This window comes from Lonchura striata, chromosome Z (genome assembly GCF_046129695.1).
Source record: "Lonchura striata isolate bLonStr1 chromosome Z, bLonStr1.mat, whole genome shotgun sequence".
Taxonomy (NCBI): Eukaryota; Metazoa; Chordata; class Aves; order Passeriformes; family Estrildidae; genus Lonchura; species Lonchura striata.
In genome coordinates, this window is record NC_134642.1 from 70,816,072 (window position 1) to 70,834,939 (window position 18,868).

Below are 18,868 nucleotides of genomic sequence, written 5' to 3' on the forward strand. Positions count from 1 at the left end.
AGGGCCGCGCGTTCTCCGGCGCGGACGGCGCCTCCCGCCGCGCCGTTACTCAGCACGGCCGGCGTCCCCAGGCGCCGCCGGGCCGGCAGAGCGCGGCCGCCGGGCGGAGCGCCAGGTGCAGGTAGGGGCCGTCCTCCCCCGGCGCGGCGGCCCGGGTGCCCGCCGCCGCGTGTGGGCGAGCTGTCTCCTCCTGGCGGGTCCGTCCGGGTCGCTTCCCCCGCTCGGCCCCGCGGCCTGCCCGCGCCGCTCGGCGCAGGCGTGCGGCGGCCCTGGAGCGGCGGCCCGCGGCGGCGTCTCCTCGGAGAGGCGGGCGGCACGGGCCGGCGGCAGAGCTGCCGGGCCCGCCGCGCTCCTGTCCGCGTCCCTGTGTCGCGGGGCTCGGGGGCCTCCGGGGTGCCGCCTGCCTCGGGGTGCTCAGCTGCTGTGGGCGCCCTGTCCCGGTGCTCCCGTCTCCGTGGTCTTGCCCTAGACTCCTTTGTTGGAAACAGGCGCACTGGTTGCTGACACGATTGTTAAAGTCTGGTTTTTCGCGGCTCCAAACAGTGCCTTTGAGTCGCTGCTAAGGACTTCGGCAGGACCCTTTTCAGATGCGGACATCTGAGGAGTTAATTTAGTTCCCGCCAGCCCGCTTAAGTCCATTCCTTCAGCTTCTGCAATTGAGGGTGGGAGTGACGCTGCTCTCAGGTATTATTTATATAAAAGCATTTAAAGTATTTGGTCAGTAATCAGCTGGAAAGGTGCTGGCTGCGGAAATGGCAGTGGGAGCAGCTGGGGCAGAGCGGTGCTAAGGGCGGAGCTCCGCGCTGTGGCCGGCCGGCTGCGCCGAGACCCCGCGCGGGGGCACGGCGGGGCTCCCGCGCCGCAGCCGGCGGACGGGTGGCTTCAGCAGGCAGCTCCGGGGGCAGAGTTTGGCTTGGAGCATGCGAGGCATTAGGTAATCGCCTTAATTCCACAGCTGTGTATCTGGAGCCCTTAGAGGTTTAATTTGTTCTTCGGGTGATAAAGAATGGCCGGATTTTTAGTTAATGTTTCCTGTATTCCCTGTCTTATTTCGACTATGCCGTTAGGTTTTGATATATACAAAGTAACCAGCAGAGGATAAATAATGTCTCTATGTATGTGTTAAAATAGCTAGAGTTTCTAAGACAAGAAGGGGTGGTTTTTTGTTTAGAATCAAATTAACCAAAGTAAAGTTTTGGTTCCATCAGGCTTCTCTGTTTTCATGTAACCTACTTTGTCCCTTGAAAACTACCTTAAATATTTACTTCACAGTATTTCTTAATATAGGGTTTTTATAATCGAATATACTTCCTTTGTGTTGTTTTCTGGACTTACTGTGTATTCTTTCTTAATAGTCTCTTAATGTTTTTATGTGGTACTTAATCAGACACTAATTCTTTTTCTCTGAACATTTTGTTGTTTTAACTGTTGGACTAGTTAAAGGATGTTCATACCATTCTGTTCCATTTTTAACATTACACAGGTGTTGGAGTACACATCGGTACTTCAGTAGTGGCTTGCACTCAAGTTCTCATTATATTGTCTTCAATGAAAGTGGTAGAAAAATACTTTAGAATTTCTTCTTTTAGCAGTAGACAATGAACAGTAAAGATGAAAGAAAACCCTAAACAAACATCAAACCCACAACCAAAATACACACAAATAGCAACCAAAACAAAAAAACCCACCAATTTTAATATCGTTCCCGTTGTGGTTTGAACAACACTTAAAGTTCCAAACCAGCAGTTATATTTATGAATTTGACTTTGTTCCTGTGAATAGTTCCCATGAAATAGGCAATTTAGTTTAAATAAACAATTAGAATAATTTATATTGAATGTAAATACAAGATTTCTAGATAAGTGTTTGCAAGGTTTTGCTGGTTTTGAAACTGATACATAGTGAAGTATTCAAAGATGTGACTAATAGGTTCCACTGTGTTGTTATCATGTACAGAGATAGGAGGACAGAAATAATTACTTATATGAAACAATTACATTTGTGTTATTCTAGGAAGTGCAAGATGAGTACTTCAGGTGTTCTTTAAGATTAAATAGACATTTTCCCCCTTCTGTCAGCCTTTATGAGAAGGCTAATTGCCACAGAATTAATTGAAATTACTGCCTGTGGGCAGTTTTATATTTGTAATTTTATATATTAGGTCTTTATTCATAAGAGAGTTAAAGAGATAAAACTGATAAAATGCTCTGGCTTTCCTTTTAAAAGCTATCTCAGAAGGGGTAAGTAGTACAGCTTGGGTGTGTTTTATTTTTAGCCTCTATTGCTGCAATAGAAGATTTTCTGCAGTTTCTTCCACTGAATTTTTATACTTAATTACTATGAAAAATGCAGTATAATTTTAAAGGGGATGTATATTTCTTTACTGTATTCTTTTTGTTGTTAGTATATTTTACCAGCTGTAGGAATTGTGTCTGCAGAACAGCATTGGCATTTTTATCACTACTGAAATGTCAAGTAGAAGGTGAGATAGTTGTGTAGTTGGGATGTGTTGATCTCAGAATCTGATGATGCTGTAATGAGCACAGAGATTTACATCATGCATACTCAGAAGGTGTTAGACTATAACTTAGGTATTCACAACATATCTTCGTCAAACGAGTCCCATTAAAGTTACTCATCTGTACTTGTGGAACCATATGCTTAAAGTAATCTAGTCAGAGTTGTTTTTGCCTTGGCTTCCTTAAGAATCCAGATAAAGCACACCTCCAGCTTATTCGCACTCTCATATGAATACAATCCATCACAGTGAATGACAAACCAGTTCCAGTATAATAGAAACACTGTTTTCATTTAGTTGGAGCTATCCTTCTGTGGAAGTTCAGTGGGTGTTTTGTGTCAGATTGGTTCAGTTAGTGACCTGCTGGTTGTCTTGGGTCTTCTAAGGGAAGAAAGTAGCAGGTGTTTGTTGTAAAGAGAGTTATTATTAGCCATGATTAGCCATGATTAGCTGGAGAGTTACTCTGAAATCAGAATATTTTGTTTCAGTAGGCATATTTTCCATTGGATTAAAAGATCAATACATAAATCCTGCATTAGTCTAGCACAGGGGAGGAATAATACTTCATCTGTTGTCTTCAGCATGTTATTTGCCATATGTGGTGACAGCCCTTTTTTAGCACATTTGAGCTATCTTGCAGGACAGTACCACCACGTCTGCTAATTCACTATGGTTTAATGCAGTACTGCCCTTTCTGTGAATCCTGCAGGCTAGTTTCCAGTCTTCTAAAATTACTTTGGCAAATAGCAAATATTTTCTGTGTGAGATAATATTTGTAGTGTTCATGGGCTGTTTATACTTACAAGTAATGTAAACTCCTGTTCTAATTATTCTGACAAGTTGATTTGGAAGAAATAAGGAATTCTGTAGTTCTCATTGTGTGCTGGCATAGAGTGCAATCCACTGTTCCTGGGCAAAACAAACTATTTATATCTCACTTTTGGAGGTGCAAATTCTTTTAAATTTTTCACAAATAAATAATAATCACCCCCTTAGAATAAAGTATAATATCTAACTTCACCTTTAACGCTTCTGTAAAGGTAGAAAAACTCACTTGTAACAGATCCATTTAATAGTTTCTGATAGAAATTGAAGTAATTTTGAGTATTGTGTCATAAGTGCTTGGGAAAAAAGCATGTTGAGGCATCACAGGAGTTTCTCTGGACTGTGAAGATGAACTCATTAAGTGCAGCTGAAAAAAGTTGCTTCTTTGGTGTTCATATTTACAAGAGAAGTGAAGAAGGAACAAACACACACCACTGCCCCCAAAACAATAGGATTTTCACTTTACATAAGACAATATAAACCTTTTGCTAATAGACTTTCTCCATAGACTCCTTCCATTTATCCTGACTTGTGGGTATAACTGAAATTTGATGCTCACATAATTTCATCTGATGGGGATGAGTTATTCCAAATTTGTGAGACTAATTGTGCTGAAACACAATATTATTGTTACTTTGGCATGCAGAAATATGGTCCTTTATCTTCTTTAAGAGCCTAAAGTACCTTCTTATGGGAGCCGATCAGTACTTCCCACCATATCCTCTATATTTTGAAGTGTTCTCCCATGTCTAAGCCTCTGTGGTTTCCCTGTGTTTTGAAGAAAGCTAGAGACCTGGGGTGAAACCCTTAGCTGCAGCAGCCTCTTTTTTTGTGGTAGTCCATGAATGCTCATGTGTTTGTCAGACTGTCTCACTGAGCCTGTTTTTGCTGCTCTAAAAGTATGCTCCATGTAACATTGTTTGCAGTATGCTTTCATACTGTATCACCAGGAAGAGACCATTCACACATCCAAAAATACAGATAGTTGTTCTGTGATGCATGTTAAAGTGTTTTTGCAGCACTGTCCTGGAAGCTTCGTTAAAAAGAAATTTAGACATGAAAACTATGTTTCTGTACAAATTTAAGGACAAAATTTGAAATGGCTAAATACTGCTAGGTGTCATAGTTAGCAGTAAGATTTTATTGTTGGGTGACCCAAATAGTTCTGGAACAGCATGGTACTGTAGACAACTGAAATCTGCTTGTTTTGTAGCTTGAGTCAAAGTCCGTATGTGAAACTGTGTTTATGTTCACAGGGAATTGTCAGGAGATGAACTTGAGACCTGTGGATAGATTTGGTATGAAAAAGTTGTGTAAAATGAAATGTCAGATGCCTTAACACACAGAAAGTAGAGTAAAAGCTTATCTTTGGTGTGCTGGTTTCCAGCATGGTACTTGTCAAATTCCATTTCTCTTCTTATCTCTGAGAAAAAATTGCCACAACAGAGGATTTTTCCCCACTCCCTTCTCACTGCTCTAAATTAAGAGAACACAATGTCTGTTTTAAGGGCAACTGTATCTATACCTGTCTTGCTTTAGGTAGGTGTGTTTATTTTTTTTCTCCCCTCCTCACCACTGTAGAAACCAATGCTTTGAATTAGTCCTATAGATTATATTGCTGTAGAGCTTTTAGTATGGGATGTGTAAAAAAACAAAACAATTGTGTAATTTATACAATCCAAATTCCTATGGGCAATACAGCTACAAACATCTTTGAAGGTTTTCAAAACATTTATGTCAGCAAGTATAAGGAGAGAAGATAAGTTTATGGGTACATTTTCATGTACCAGAGGTCTAGAGTGTTCGCTAATCCAGAAGCATCATCTTGTTATGTCTTAAGTTTTGACCTTCATGCACCCTTCATACTTCTGATAGTGCTTGCAGAAGCCCATACCTTGTGATTGCAATATACAATCTTTGTATTTAGGAGATGCTGTAGTGATTTTTAGCTGCAGAAATCTGCATACCTTAGTCAGCTGCAACTTTGCAACATGTTTCAACTGTTATCACTTATGTATTTGTGAATGGGAAGAACACTTTTCTTAATGTTTTAAGATGAGGAACTTAATTTCTTCCAAAGAAATTCCAAAACTCATGCTTGTTCTTTCCCTGGGTAATCATGCTTTACTTTTGATGGTTGGTAGAGTTGTCACTCCTCTTTAATAATATACTCATTGTGAAATAACTAATAATATAAAATTAAATATTATATGGAAATGTACATATATGTATTTAAGTATTTGTTTTCTTAAATGTTCAGAAGTTATGCATTATTTTCTAGAGATGTTATGTTCTTTTTTTTTGTAAGTTGTGTTTTTTTAATGTCAGATTGTACCTGGAAACTGATACTATTCTCTCTTCCCATTTCAGACTAGAAGATGAATAATCTTTCCTTTAGTGAACTGTGTTGCCTGTTCTGTTGTCCACCATGCCCAGGGAAAATTGCCTCTAAGCTGGCATTCTTACCTCCTGATCCCACATACACACTGATGTGTGATGAGAGTGGTAGTCGCTGGACCTTGCATCTCTCAGAGCGAGCAGACTGGCAATATTCTTCTAGAGAAAAAGATGCCATTGAGTGCTTCATGACTAGAACCTGTAAAGGCAACAGGATTGCCTGTATGTTTGTGCGTTGCTCACCTAACGCCAAGTACACTTTGCTCTTCTCACACGGAAATGCTGTTGACCTGGGTCAGATGAGCAGCTTTTATATAGGACTGGGTTCACGGATTAATTGCAACATATTCTCCTATGATTATTCTGGATATGGTGCAAGTTCAGGGAAGCCTACAGAGAAGAATCTGTATGCTGACATTGATGCCGCTTGGGTGGCTCTTAGAACAAGGTAAGACATTAGCTGCCATTTTTCTTTTACAGCATTTTTGTCAAACAGTTTTATTTATCAGGAGTTGAAACAGCAATGCTGTGATTTAGCATTAGTGGATTCATATCCAAGCTGACTGGTGGTGCCTCGTGCTGAAGGCATTGTCAGTATGAAGCAGGATCAGTGTATATGGCTTACATACTGGAAAAATTGAAGTGGAATTAAATTTAATAAGTTGTGGTTTAAGTCTTGGAAAAATAGAGGATCTTCCTTATAGTTTGAAATCTTCTCAGCTGCAAAAATTAAAAAGTTGGGAAAAATCCATAGTAATTGATACCTCAGTAATTAACCCACTGTTGTGACGTGGATGTGAGAAAATGCAGGTTGTTTCTTCAGATAATTTCCATCACCTACTTTTTTTATAGGAAGGGCAGAGTGAAAGCTGGTACAAGAGAACTTGGTGAGACTCTTATTTCTGTATGGTGTTGAGATCACCTTTGTTTCAGAATTCTGACTAGCAGCTACAGTATCTCCAAAGAGAGAAAACATATTTTTGCTTTATATAGAAAGCTATCTTCACAAAATATAATGTGTGGGAGAGGTTGTAATGGATCTGTGTAAATACCTTATGCTGGGAACTAAACAAGAGGAATTTGGAGCAGTACTGTTAATTCAAGCAGAATAAAAGTTGACAAGAAAAAATGTAAATGGAAAGATGTTATTTCAGCAATTTCTGTGTCCTAAGCCTCTGGTTTTGTGGGACATAAAATAGCAAGGTGAAAGACTCTGAATGCTTTCACTTGATATAGGTGAGAATCCTAGAGAATCCTGCATCAAGTGCAGCTTCTCTAATTTGAGAGCAATTTTCACCATAATTTTTTCCATTTAGCTCAATAGTCTTCTCATATTACAAATACCTAGATTATAAAAACTATTTTTTAAAATAGTATTCAATCATAAGTGTGCTCACCAAAAAATCCTAGCTCAGTGTGCATTTTAAACCAAAATGATATAAAAATCTGAAGTGTGTTGTTATGGCTCAGTCATTGCAACCTGAGCATCCTGTTTAATAATTATAGTATCAAGGATATGACTTAGTGTAAGGGCATGTGGACTTTAAATCCTGGATCCTGATAATTGTCACAGTGAGTTTAGAGCTTCATCAGTGTAATACTAATGAGCAGATTACCCCTTCTGAGTGTTTTAAATACACATTTAGTCTTTTTACATGGCAGTCCTTTTACATTACAACAACAGTATGATACTTCTTTTCAAATAAACATATGTTATCCATGTATTAAATAGAGGAAAATCTTACTATCATAAACCTCACTCAACTGCAGGGGACAGGTTTTCAGCTTCATCTATTCAAAAATATTCATACTCGGTCGTTAGATTAGCTTTTGGCATTTATTTTTATTACAGTGGAAAGTTGAGATATGACTGTTCCATAAGCCAAGAGCTGCAACAGGTGCAATGTTGACTATGGTTGGTAGCTGGTAGGTGATCTGGACATTAGCTACTCAGTGAAATACCCTGTAACATTTACCAAAAACATGATGTGGTTTGTGAACAATTTGGAAGACAGTCTGAGCTATTTAAATGTAACAGAAAATGGAAGAGAACTAGATGGTGAAACATAATACTTTGTAAGTTTACAGGCTCTGTTTTATAAATTAATCTGTAATTATTGTTTCTTCTTCCTCATAGTAAATGTCTGAATATAAAGCCTACAAGGAAATGGGATTGCAATTTGAATTCTCACCACGATTCTTAAGCAATGAAGTGTACTTTCTCTAGACAAATAAGACTGTTTGTAATTGGTAGGACAGAGACTAATGGCTTTAAACTGAAAGATGGTAAATTGACATTGAGATATAAGAAAGAATTTATTTTCTGTGAGGGTGATAAAGCACTGGAACAGGTTGCCAAGAGAAGAACCGGTTGTCCAGAGAAATTGTGGGTAACTTCCCCATCCCTGGAAGTGTTCAAGACCACGCTGAGTGGAACTTTCAGCAGATTGATCTAGTGGAAAGTATACCTGCCCATGGCAGGGAAGGTAGAATTACAGGGTTGTTAAATGTCCATTCCAACCCAAACTATTCTATGATTGTAATCCCATATAAGTGTGCTCTTTCATGAGCAGACATTGTTGGGAAGACCTTTAAATATATAAGATAGTCTTATGGTCAAGACCTTAGTCCCTTTTTACTTGTCTGCCTTTTTCATTATTATTATTTCACCTCCTATCGAAATTAGGTAATTCTGTAGAGTGTATAAAATGTACATTCGTCTGCCCAATTTGGAATTTCACACGTCACCTGAATTTTGTCTGCTGTTGAAAAAGAGGTTGGTGTTACCAGTTACACCTGTAGTACTTAGAACAGCTTTCCAATTGTCTGACCTGGTCTTATCCTTGTATCTGAATGCTGGATGTATCAGGGGAAGTTCAGCACTTGACTTTGGATATACTGGCTCACAGTTTGGTTTTCCAGCTATGATATTCTCTTGAGCTCAGCTGTGTTAAAATACTCAATGAATATCTGGACCAGAACAGAGCCTTTGAGCATTTGCTGCAGCCTTGATTCATTTTCATTGCATAACCCGTTCTGTCAGCTTCACACTGGCATCATCTTTAACATTTATGACTGATTCTGCAAAAACAAAGTAATTCAATGGATTGTTTGCAGAAAAAATGTGAGTGTAGCTGTAACTCCTTGGAAATTCTTGTTGATGAGGTAAGAAAGGGACCCAAGACTTTTAAACTCTGGCTCTCAGTTTGTGATGTGATGAAGAAAAGAATGGAGAAGTTACCTCTGGAGATTGATCACAGCCATAGCTCCCTGCATTCCCTGTTCTGAAAAATGAAATTGTAGATTTCAGCACTAAAAGGTGTTTCTAGGGTAATTGAAATGCTGATGAGGATTTAATTCTACAATTAACAAAACTGCTTGTGGTAAAGACTTGCTAGCATCTTAAGTTTTGTGTCTTGGAAAGGCACAAAAACTCACAAGAGTTACTCACCTGTAAATCAGTACAGCTGTCCAGTGGGGACTGGACATCTGGTGTGAAATAGTCTGGAAGTCATACTGAGGATGAGATTTTGCTGTGAATATTAATATTCATGAAAGTGAATACAGAAAACTAGTTTGACAGCCTATCAGAACAGGTTAAGAGCAGATGTAGATGCTGAGTTGTGTCCCCATTCTTTACCTTCTTTGAGGATGTTAATAGGAAGCAGTAGCTACCTATGTGAATGATGGCCATGAAAGAAGGTGGTGTGATTCACTGCCTTCATCAGGTTTGGAAAAGTTGTACATTGTTGCATATTCATGTACATGGGTCTATATAAAAGCCACAAGTGAGGACATTCTTTTTCCAGCTGTCATAACTAGCAAGTGTTGAAATGCCAGGAGTCATTTTGGGATACGCCTGTTTTCTGCTGTTCTGGTCTCTGAAGGCCTTTGATGACACCCTAGCAAGGGTGGAAAGGTTTAACCAGCCTCAGGCAAATGCAGGGCAAGTGGTGTTCATTCAGAAGCCTCTGAAGATGTGCCAGAGTTGCCTCATGACCAGATTTACGCGTAAGAAGCAAACCAGCCCTTTCATTGTTGCTTATCATGGGCTGCATAATAATTGAAAAATTGACGATGTGTCAAAGTGGACAGAATGTCAATAAATTTAACAGCAAGGTATAGGAATAATACTGAGTCACTTCAGATGTTGGCCAAAATTGTTAGTTTGGCAATTCACAAACTACTACTTTTTTTTTTTTTTCAGTCAGAACTAGAAGAGGGGGAGTTCAGCTAGAAGTTGAGGTACCGTAACTTTGTACATTTGGAGAGAAATTGAGGTTTTCTTTAAATTGATAGGGAAAAGAAGCTCAATTATCATGGAATTGAAATCTTGACAATAGAACAAGTGTATTGGCAGCATTTTAAAGTTTAGAAAAAGCCAAACAGAAAGAGAAGGTGCAGTTTGTTGATTACAATGTGAACAATGGGTTTGCCTGTCATAAAACATAGTTCCTTTTTTCTATTCCCAATGTAAAATCTTTTAGGCACGAGACAGGGAATGGGCATATCAGTTGAAGAAGAGCTGTATGCTCCTGAATGTTATTTGTGGCCTGTCATGTTGAGAGTTATAGGGTGGATAAGGTTCATGCCCTTCATGTTCTGCAAATTGCAGCTGTAATTTCATGTGTTATGTCTGTTCATGATGACAAAAGATTCTGAATGTGCATTGAAAATTCCCTCTGTGTGTTCCTCCTTCTTCCATGTGCCGCAAGTGCTGTGTCAGTTTTCTAAATGTCTGTGTTGCAATATCTTCACAAACTGTAGCTTCTCCAGAGCATGTAGTGTAAGCCTAAGGAAGTACTATGGAGAAGGTGCACTTCTAAGCTTGATCTTATCAGTACTTTATTTCATTATTGTAAAGTGATCACGTCTTATAGATTAAGAGCAATAGTTCATAAGTAAATATAAATTACTTTGTCTCCCTTATGTATATCCAGATCAAAATGGCAGGTATTTTTAAGAGCCTGACAGTGTAGCATAGTAATTTCTGCTGGTATTTGCTTCTTAAAAATAACTGAAGTTAAAAACCAGAAACAAACAAAAAAACCCAAAGAAACAAAAAAACTCTACCTACCTTGTCAGAGCCAGGTATACATTTTGTAGTTTGCTTATTGCACATTATGGTAATGTGATACATATCCAGTGAAAATATCAAATAAGGTAAATATCCAATGTAAGTGGTGTACATCCAATTAAAGTGTTCAAGGAAGGGTCAGAAAGCACTTAGAGCAACTTGATTCAGTGAAATACTACCTCACTATGGCAGGGGACTGGACTATATTACATTCCAACCTAAACTGTTCTATGATTCCATGAAGAGAAAAAAGAGAATGGAGGGGAGGAGAAAAGGTAGGCCACCAGTAAGAAAAGTGTTTAGTAGAGTGCAGAAAAGATCTTGCTACAAAGACAGAAATATCAAGGAAATAGTGAATGAGTTTCTGCTAAATCGCATGAAGTTCATCACCAAGGGGAAAAAAGAACATTTCTGTGTAGCAGTTCTTTTCCTGCCAGAAGCTGAAAAGATCAGGCCAGGATCTGCCTCTTTTACAGGAGACCGTCTATATCTGGTCAGCATATGTAGGGACGCAGAAAAGAATACTGGCTTCATTAATGTTATGTTGGGCCCAGGTTCCAGGCATTTGAACAGTTGGGACAGTTACAACACCTTACTGGCTTGCTCCTTCCTCACCTGGCAGTGGCATGCTGTTTCCTGCCTGTCCCTGAACACAGCACAAAGGAGTGCTAAAGCAATTGCTTCACTACTCCCAGACAAGATTTATTTAGTTCCTTTCATAACTGTTAAAGCCTAATGAGGGGGAACACATGGCTGAAGCTGCAAACAGGAAAGTGGTTCTTTTCTGTTCAGCAATAGCTTAGCTTTGTAGTGACATTAACCTGTGCCTTTAGTATGGTGATGAAGTAGAAATTCTGTCAGGAAGCTTACATGAACACAGGTTCTATGTCAAAACTGCTCTTTAGATTTCATCTGCTTTCCAGACAGGTAACCTTTAAGTGTGTGAACATAAAGAATGAATTGGGTGTTGAAAGGAATTGAAATCTCAGTTGTTCTGGGAAAGATGCTGCAGTCAGCCTTTAAACTGCAGAAATTATCAATCAAGTTTTGTATCAGATTCTGCCCAGAATACCTTGTCCATGAGGAATAGTGCTTTCTTTGCAAAATCAGCACATTGGTACATCTGTACATAGCTACTTTTAAGGTTTTCTTGTAAGGTCCATTTTGTTGATTATGGCTTAAGAAAAAAAAAATCCCCCAACCTAAAAATACCCTCCATTACCTTCAGCCCCACATTTTAGGCCTGTCTGTGCTGACACAGGTTGCCTAAGATTACTTGAGTGGAGAACAGTGTTTACATTAGTCCTATTATCAACATAATGAGCTTTCAAAGATAGCAACTGTCTTTACAGTATGTCTTTGACCTCTTGTAACCAGAGGAGCTACTTGAAGGATATGGCTCTGTAAATGTCATGTTCCCCTTCCTCAGAATGGCCTGTACTTAAAAGGCACTGATTAAGAGAATAATGTTGCTGCGACTTTTTCTCTTGATCTGACATTCCTCCATAGGGAGACCAGGTATTGGTCATCTGATAATTTGCCACAAAACTTCTTGGAGTTTAACAGGCTATCAGTCTGTCAAAAGAAGTAAACAACTTTTATGAATAGGGAATTTAAAACCAGTTACCATTTCAATAGTTTTTCTGTTTTAGATTGTAAAGTGGTACTTTCGAGAGATAGCAGTACTAGTGGTACTTTTGAGAGGGGCAGTTGGGCTCTTCCTTTTTTCAAAATATTTGAGGAGCCTATTATATTGGGCTTGCATGGCCAAGCTTTGGTGGCCAGAGCTACAAGGGTGCCTTCTGTGTGAAGCTGCCAGAGGCTTTCTCTAATCTCTGTCAGCTCCAAAGATGGATGTGCCTCTGGCCAAGGCTAGGCCAATTAGAAATTATGGTAGTGCCTCTGGGATAACATATTTAAGAAGAAGAGGAAAAAAATTACAATTGTGCAGTTGTAATTTCAGACAGAAAAGCGTGAAAGGAGAACATGTGATGGGAACAGCACTACAGACACCAGGGTCAGTGGAGAAGGAGGGGCAGGAGGTGCTCCAGGCATCAGAGGAACCCCACACCAGGGCAGGGGGATGCCTGAAGGGAGGCTGTGACCCCATGGGAGACCTGTGGAGAGAGGAGCCCACACTGGAGCAGCCTGTCCTTGAAGAGCTGCACCTCATGGAAGAATGACCGACCCTGCAGCAGTTTGAGGGGGACTGTTGCTGTGGGACAGACTCACATCAGAGAAGGTCATGGAGAAGTGTCCCTGAAGGACTCCTTGCCTGAGCAGCAAGAGAAACAACATGTGATGAACTGACCATAACCCCCATTCCCTGTCTCCCTGCACCTCTGGGGGAGAGCGGTAGAGCTGGAATGAGGGGATGGTGTTTATCCTGTTCTGATTTTGTTAGTAATAAATTCAATTATTAATATTAATAATTATAATAAATAATTAATAACAATAATTTAATTTACAATCATTCAATTTAATAATAATTTTGTTAGTAATAAATTCAATTACTTCTAGCTGGTCTTGACCATGATGGTATTTGATAAGCAATCTCTCCCAGTCCTTATCTCAGCCCATGAGGCCTTCATTAAATTTTCTCTCCCCTGTCCAGCTGTGGAGCGGAGTGAGAGCTGCTTTGGTGGGTGCCTGGCACTAGCCAGGATTAGCCCACTAAACTTTTTCAAGAGAAAAGGGAAGACTGGAATGAGCGGATGTAATCTGTTTTCCAAGCTGCTTGGATATTGTTATCTGGGAGGTGGGGGTTGATTATTTAGGTGTTCATCCTATTCAAGCCGGAATATTCAGAAGTGTACTTTGGACCACCACTTTGGGTTATTGACTTCTTTACTTTAGTTTATAGATTGCAAAACATGTCTTTTCTGGTGGGCACTGTGAGGCAATCTTTTTGACTGTGATGGAGTAAGGATTATTTTAGTCCAGATACTGTAAATGCTTTTCTTATTTTTTTGTAGCTGTCATTTATCTATTTTCAGGCTGAAGGAATTTGATCAAAAAATAGGGGAAAGAATAATGAGAAAGAGGAGAATATATGTTTTCAGATACAGGTTTTAAGTTGTGCTTTAAATTCCTGTGTAATGGCCTGTATCTTGCAAAACTCAACACCCAAGGAAATGGAAGTTGGCAAGGTTTATTATTTGAAAACTGTTTTATCATAATGTGCTGCTTCATGCCATACTAGTGATGCAACATACTAATGCAAATTTTGTTCAGATTATGTTGGAAGGAGGGAAGGTTGTACTGTACTTTCATAGTGGATAAATGTGATGTGGCTTGGGAGATGAATTGTGAAAGGATAAGTGCTATGTTCTCAGGTGTTTCAGAAGAGTTTCAGAAATAGTAGAGAGCTTAGATTTGTCTTTTATTTCAAAACTTTAATTTATTTTATTTATGTGTGTTGGAATTTTCAGAAAATCTTGTTAATGCTTGAAATTGCTTTTTCTTTGAGAATTGTTGTGATATGAAGGGCCTGCTAGTAGTTCTAGGCTGATGGTGAAGACTTAAGAGTTTTAGAAGTCTTAATTTGATAATGATCTCATTATGACTAAAAACTCTTTCTAGGAAACACTGATAGTGATTAAGTCATAATGCAGCAAGATTCCTGTGTCAGGCAGAGTCTGCCTCTGTGCTAATACTTTAAAAACTTTCACATTTCACTCTATCAGAACCTAATCTAAATAAACAGATGAATATTAAATAGACAATGTTAGATGTGAACAGTTTACCAAATTTACCAAGTTATTGGCATGCCTGATGAGTTCTGCTACTGGTACGTAGTATGTAATCTTCCTAGATACGTATTTTTTTATTAACTGTATATTATATATGGATGCAACTTAGAGGGTATTTTTTCTGGCTTGTTAAGAAGTACTTGTAGATTTGGGGAGAGCTGTTTTGTTGGTTAGTAATTTGAATGTGTTGAATGTAATACACACATTAAACACCTTTTTTCCTAATGTTTGTGAATTTCTTTGGTACTTCTACTTCCCTGACTTTACTGGAGAGATGCAAAATATACTAATTTGATGACTTCTTTGTGGCTATGGGTGTTGTTATATAATGTTGACAGAAAATATGCATGCCTTTATTGTAGACAAGGTAACAGGTGCACTTTCCTAAACTTGATTTTCATTACTTTTAGAGTTAAAGTGGAAACCTACCTCATGCTGTTCCACAGTGATATTACACTGGGCTGTTCTTACTTAAGAAGTTGAACAAGTTTTTAATAATTCATGAGAACCATGATTTGGTTGTTGTTGGTTTTGGGTTTTTGTTGTGTATGGGGTTTTCTTGGATTTGTTATTATTGCAATATAGTATCCTTTCCTATTCAAGGTATTTCCTTTCCCAAGTTCAGATACACTGCTGCAGTCTGACCTGTCCTAAGAGCACCTGGTTTGTACAGGGCAGTGGATCAACAGTTCACTTCTTTTTCAGGCACTGTTCTTGGCCACATTACTGTTCTCTTCAGAGGCTTTTCCCATGTAACTTGGGTAGCAATTGCTTGTGGATTAAGTTGATAAGAACAAGCTTCTTGGTTATTACATCACTCTCAGTATGGGCATGCTTTAAGTGTCACTAAATTTAAAAACAATGTTACCAGCCTGCAGGCTTTGTCAAGTATCAGAAGAGTAAAGCTGACTAAATTTTTGCAGGCCCGAATTATGCTTTATGTGATGATAACCAAAGAGCTATTAAGGCTCTAATCAGTTTTCTGTTGTAGGTCCACTGAAGCTAATAGTAAAGACTTTTAACAATCCATATTTTAAAAAATTAAATCATTATTTCAATATCCTACAGGCATAAGGAAAAAAAAATACTGGAAATAGAGAGTATATAAATAATTGTGTAGTTTAGTCAGGAATGTTATAGAACATTCTTGCTTGTTCTTCTACCAGTCCTGTTTCATAGTTGATACCCTTCTGAAAATTTTCATCTTCAGAAATGCTTTTTTTGCCTTGCTCTGTAGGTCTTGTCTGTTTCACTTTATATGCCACCTTTTAAACATGTCTAATTTTCTAGGTATGGAATTCGCCCTGAAAATGTGATTATATATGGCCAGAGTATAGGAACAGTACCATCTGTGGATCTTGCTGCTAGGTATGAAAGTGCTGCTGTAATTCTTCATTCTCCACTGACCTCAGGAATGCGAGTAGCTTTTCCTGATACAAAGAAGACGTACTGCTTTGATGCATTCCCAAAGTAAGTTGTAGGATTTTTTTTTTTTATTCAGCATGCATTTTCTTTATAACAGAAGTTTTCAACTAGAGAAACAAGTAGTCTGGCATGTTCTCTGAAAGTTTTTTCAAAGATTTAATAAAAGAATTGGAGAAAAATCAGTGAATAACATCAAAGAGGAACATTTGATTTGAAGAAGTTTACTAAACTTTGTAAACCTTCTAGGCACTTCGCATCTCTAATCATTTTAGTGGATATCTGTAAAGAAGTAATTAATTTTCCTATACATAACATATAAATTCCTAGTTTTAGCAAGTAACTCTATCCAGTGAATTGTTAGTCTGGATAACTGTGAACAGAGTCCTTTGCAATATGTTTCTGTAAGGCTGAAAAACGAAGTAGAACTTAAGAAAATTCCTGTCATGTATTTCAGAACTATGCCATTGTTTTCATAGATGTAATCTTTTTCTTTACAGCATTGACAAAATTTCTAAAATAACATCTCCTGTCTTAATAATCCATGGAACTGAAGATGAAGTAATTGACTTTTCACATGGCCTAGCATTATTTGAGCGTTGCCAGAGACCTGTAGAACCACTGTGGGTAGAAGGAGCGGGCCATAATGATGTGGAACTCTATGGACAGTACCTTGAAAGATTAAAACAGTTTGTGTCACAGGAACTGGTGAACTTGTAACTTTCATTGTGTATTTACAGGTTTTTTTTCATTTCACTGCAGAACTGCACACTTTGATAAATATGTAACTTAAAGCCTGAATCTTGTATTTTCAAATCATCTTGGTTGCCTTCATTAAATCTACAGGTAATGATTTGTCAACATAATTAATGAAGGTTTTAATGTCAGCGTTATAAACTGGAATTACATGATCATGCAGTCAGACTTGGCAGTTCATATTTCTTTGTGTGAGGTTTTTTCTCCTTAGATGTAAAGAAAAAAAATCACAAGGAGTACTGTAAGAAAATTGAATTATATAAAACCAAATGCTGTAAAAGTGTTGCCAAGTGCTTTAGCATATCAAAACCAAGCTTATATTTTTTAAACATCTCAAAGTGTACTGTGACTTACTCTGTTGCACAGGTGTAATTAAAAAACTGACTTCTAAGCTGTTGTTCTGTAAAAATGTAATAGCCATGAAATTTGAGCAAATACTAATGTATGTAATGAGAATAAACAGTCACTGGAAATTACTTATGCCCTTTTACAGGAAGAGGGGGCAAAATAGATATCTTTTCCCATATTTTTCATTTATTTTTTGCTTAGTTTCCCTTTACTTATTTTGTACTCATATTGTCTCTTAGCTTTCAGGATAATAAAATATATCCACTCATGTTCTCAGGAGTCCTAATCTTGCCTAAATAATTCCACAAGTTATCACTGTTATAACGGAAGTATCATTCACATGATTGCTACTGAGGCCATAAAATACCTCTTTGAAACCAGACTTAAAGTCTTGAAGACTTCTTGAACCATGTAGTTTTAAACACTGATTTTCTAGAGCCACAATGTGTCATTAAGAAGAAGCTTGAAGTTTATCCAACATTGTAATAAGAGTTTGCAAATTAGCACTGGTCTGATCAGGTTTAATTTTGGATGTTTCATGTAAAAACTTACTGGTTTTTGAGTATTGTATGGAAATTTTACTAATCGGGCCTGGGAGAGGTGGGAGGATTGGCAAGACGATAATATCGACATTTTTCTATTAACTTATCATGAAATAAACTTAAGTTACCTTTCCCTGCATTTTACGTGAATAAAACTATGAAAAATATACTTAATTATATGTAGCCTAATTGTGAACAAAATAATATTCCAACAATACACACTGTACTTTTAAGGCCTTATGTAGTTTAATTGTTCTACTTGTTTTTTGCAATTGAGACTATTGTATACTTAAATGTGTAGCTTTGAGTATTGTGAAAACTTTGGTTAAGATGTGTTGATTAGCAGTAAACATTATTCCACAAACTTGCAGTTCTTCCTTTTTCTTTTTATTCAAAGTAAAGCAGCAGTTGCTTGCAGTATTAAAATAGCAACTCTTCATTTATTCAAGGAAATCTGACATCAAAAGCAATAATTCATTGTTCTGAATTGCCAGCACATTTTTTTTATCAGCAGCTGTTTTGATCACCCTCCTTTCCCCCATGCCTCACCTTACTACAATTTGCCATTCAGCACACAGGCTTTCTGCTGCAAAGTTGCTTGTAAACTTTTTTTCTGTAATGAATTCTACTATTTCCTTCTTTGAAATTAAAATGAATTATTAACTTCTGCACTTTAAGTTAATTGAGTAGAAAGAAGTTTATTCTTAAGCAGCTAGGTTCCTGCCTGATTTTTTGATCAAGGATGTTTCAGTGAGTTCTGAAATTCAGACTATATTCAAAAGCAACAACATTAGACTTAAGAATTTTCATCCTAGTTCAAGGCTTTTGGATACGGGTGTGTAACTCAGCTTTATTACATCGTATTTAATACATAGTTTGATTTCCTTTTCATACTACCTTCTAGCCACTATCTCCAATGGAAATCATTACCATTAAATGTTTAAGTGCTTTCTTAAGTGCTTTCTTAAATGTGATGAATGAAGCCTGTTTTGAGATTCACCTTCAGGAATTCAGAAATAAAGAGTGTAGAAGTGCAATGTTAAGTGATATACATTGGCTGCAGGCAAATTACAACTGTCATTACAAGAACTATCTGATTGTGCCAGGGGATATTTTGGCACCCTTTAATTGAAAAAGACAGAAAAGGTGTCATAGTAGTTTTGCTGCTTTTGTTTCTGTGTTTTGTTGAAACAGAACAAAAGATCTGACTAGCAGTGTTTTGTCTTCAGTA

The 18,868-nt window shown here is 38.0% G+C and overlaps 1 protein-coding gene across 4 annotated transcripts; it reads left to right on the forward strand.

The window, feature by feature from the left end:
• Positions 1-9: 9 nt before the first annotated feature.
• ABHD17B (abhydrolase domain containing 17B, depalmitoylase) lies at positions 10-18,001 on the forward strand. 4 transcript variants are annotated; one of them, XM_021541510.3, is made up of 4 exons: positions 10-121; positions 5,714-6,188; positions 15,860-16,039; positions 16,492-18,001. In XM_021541510.3, exons 2-4 carry the CDS (start codon positions 5,722-5,724, stop codon positions 16,709-16,711), a joined length of 867 nt encoding a protein of 288 aa, XP_021397185.1. In that variant the 5' UTR covers positions 10-121; positions 5,714-5,721; the 3' UTR covers positions 16,712-18,001. The 4 variants fall into 4 exon arrangements, with proteins under 4 accessions (XP_021397185.1, XP_021397187.1, XP_021397186.1 ...); XM_021541512.3 differs by lacking the exon at positions 10-121 and adding an exon at positions 383-684; XM_021541511.3 differs by lacking the exon at positions 10-121 and adding an exon at positions 3,814-4,882.
• The last annotated feature ends 867 nt before the right edge of the window (positions 18,002-18,868 follow it).

Bases quoted from the DNA above. Each gene is read 5' to 3' on its own strand.
- ABHD17B (XM_021541510.3), top strand. From the start codon at position 5,722: ATGAATAATCTTTCCTTTAGTGAACTGTGTTGCCTGTTCTGTTGTCCA. The intron at 6,189-15,859 runs GTAAGACATTAG...CTAATTTTCTAG, and splicing joins TGGGTGGCTCTTAGAACAAG to GTATGGAATTCGCCCTGAAA. The intron at 16,040-16,491 runs GTAAGTTGTAGG...TTTTCTTTACAG, and splicing joins TGCTTTGATGCATTCCCAAA to CATTGACAAAATTTCTAAAA.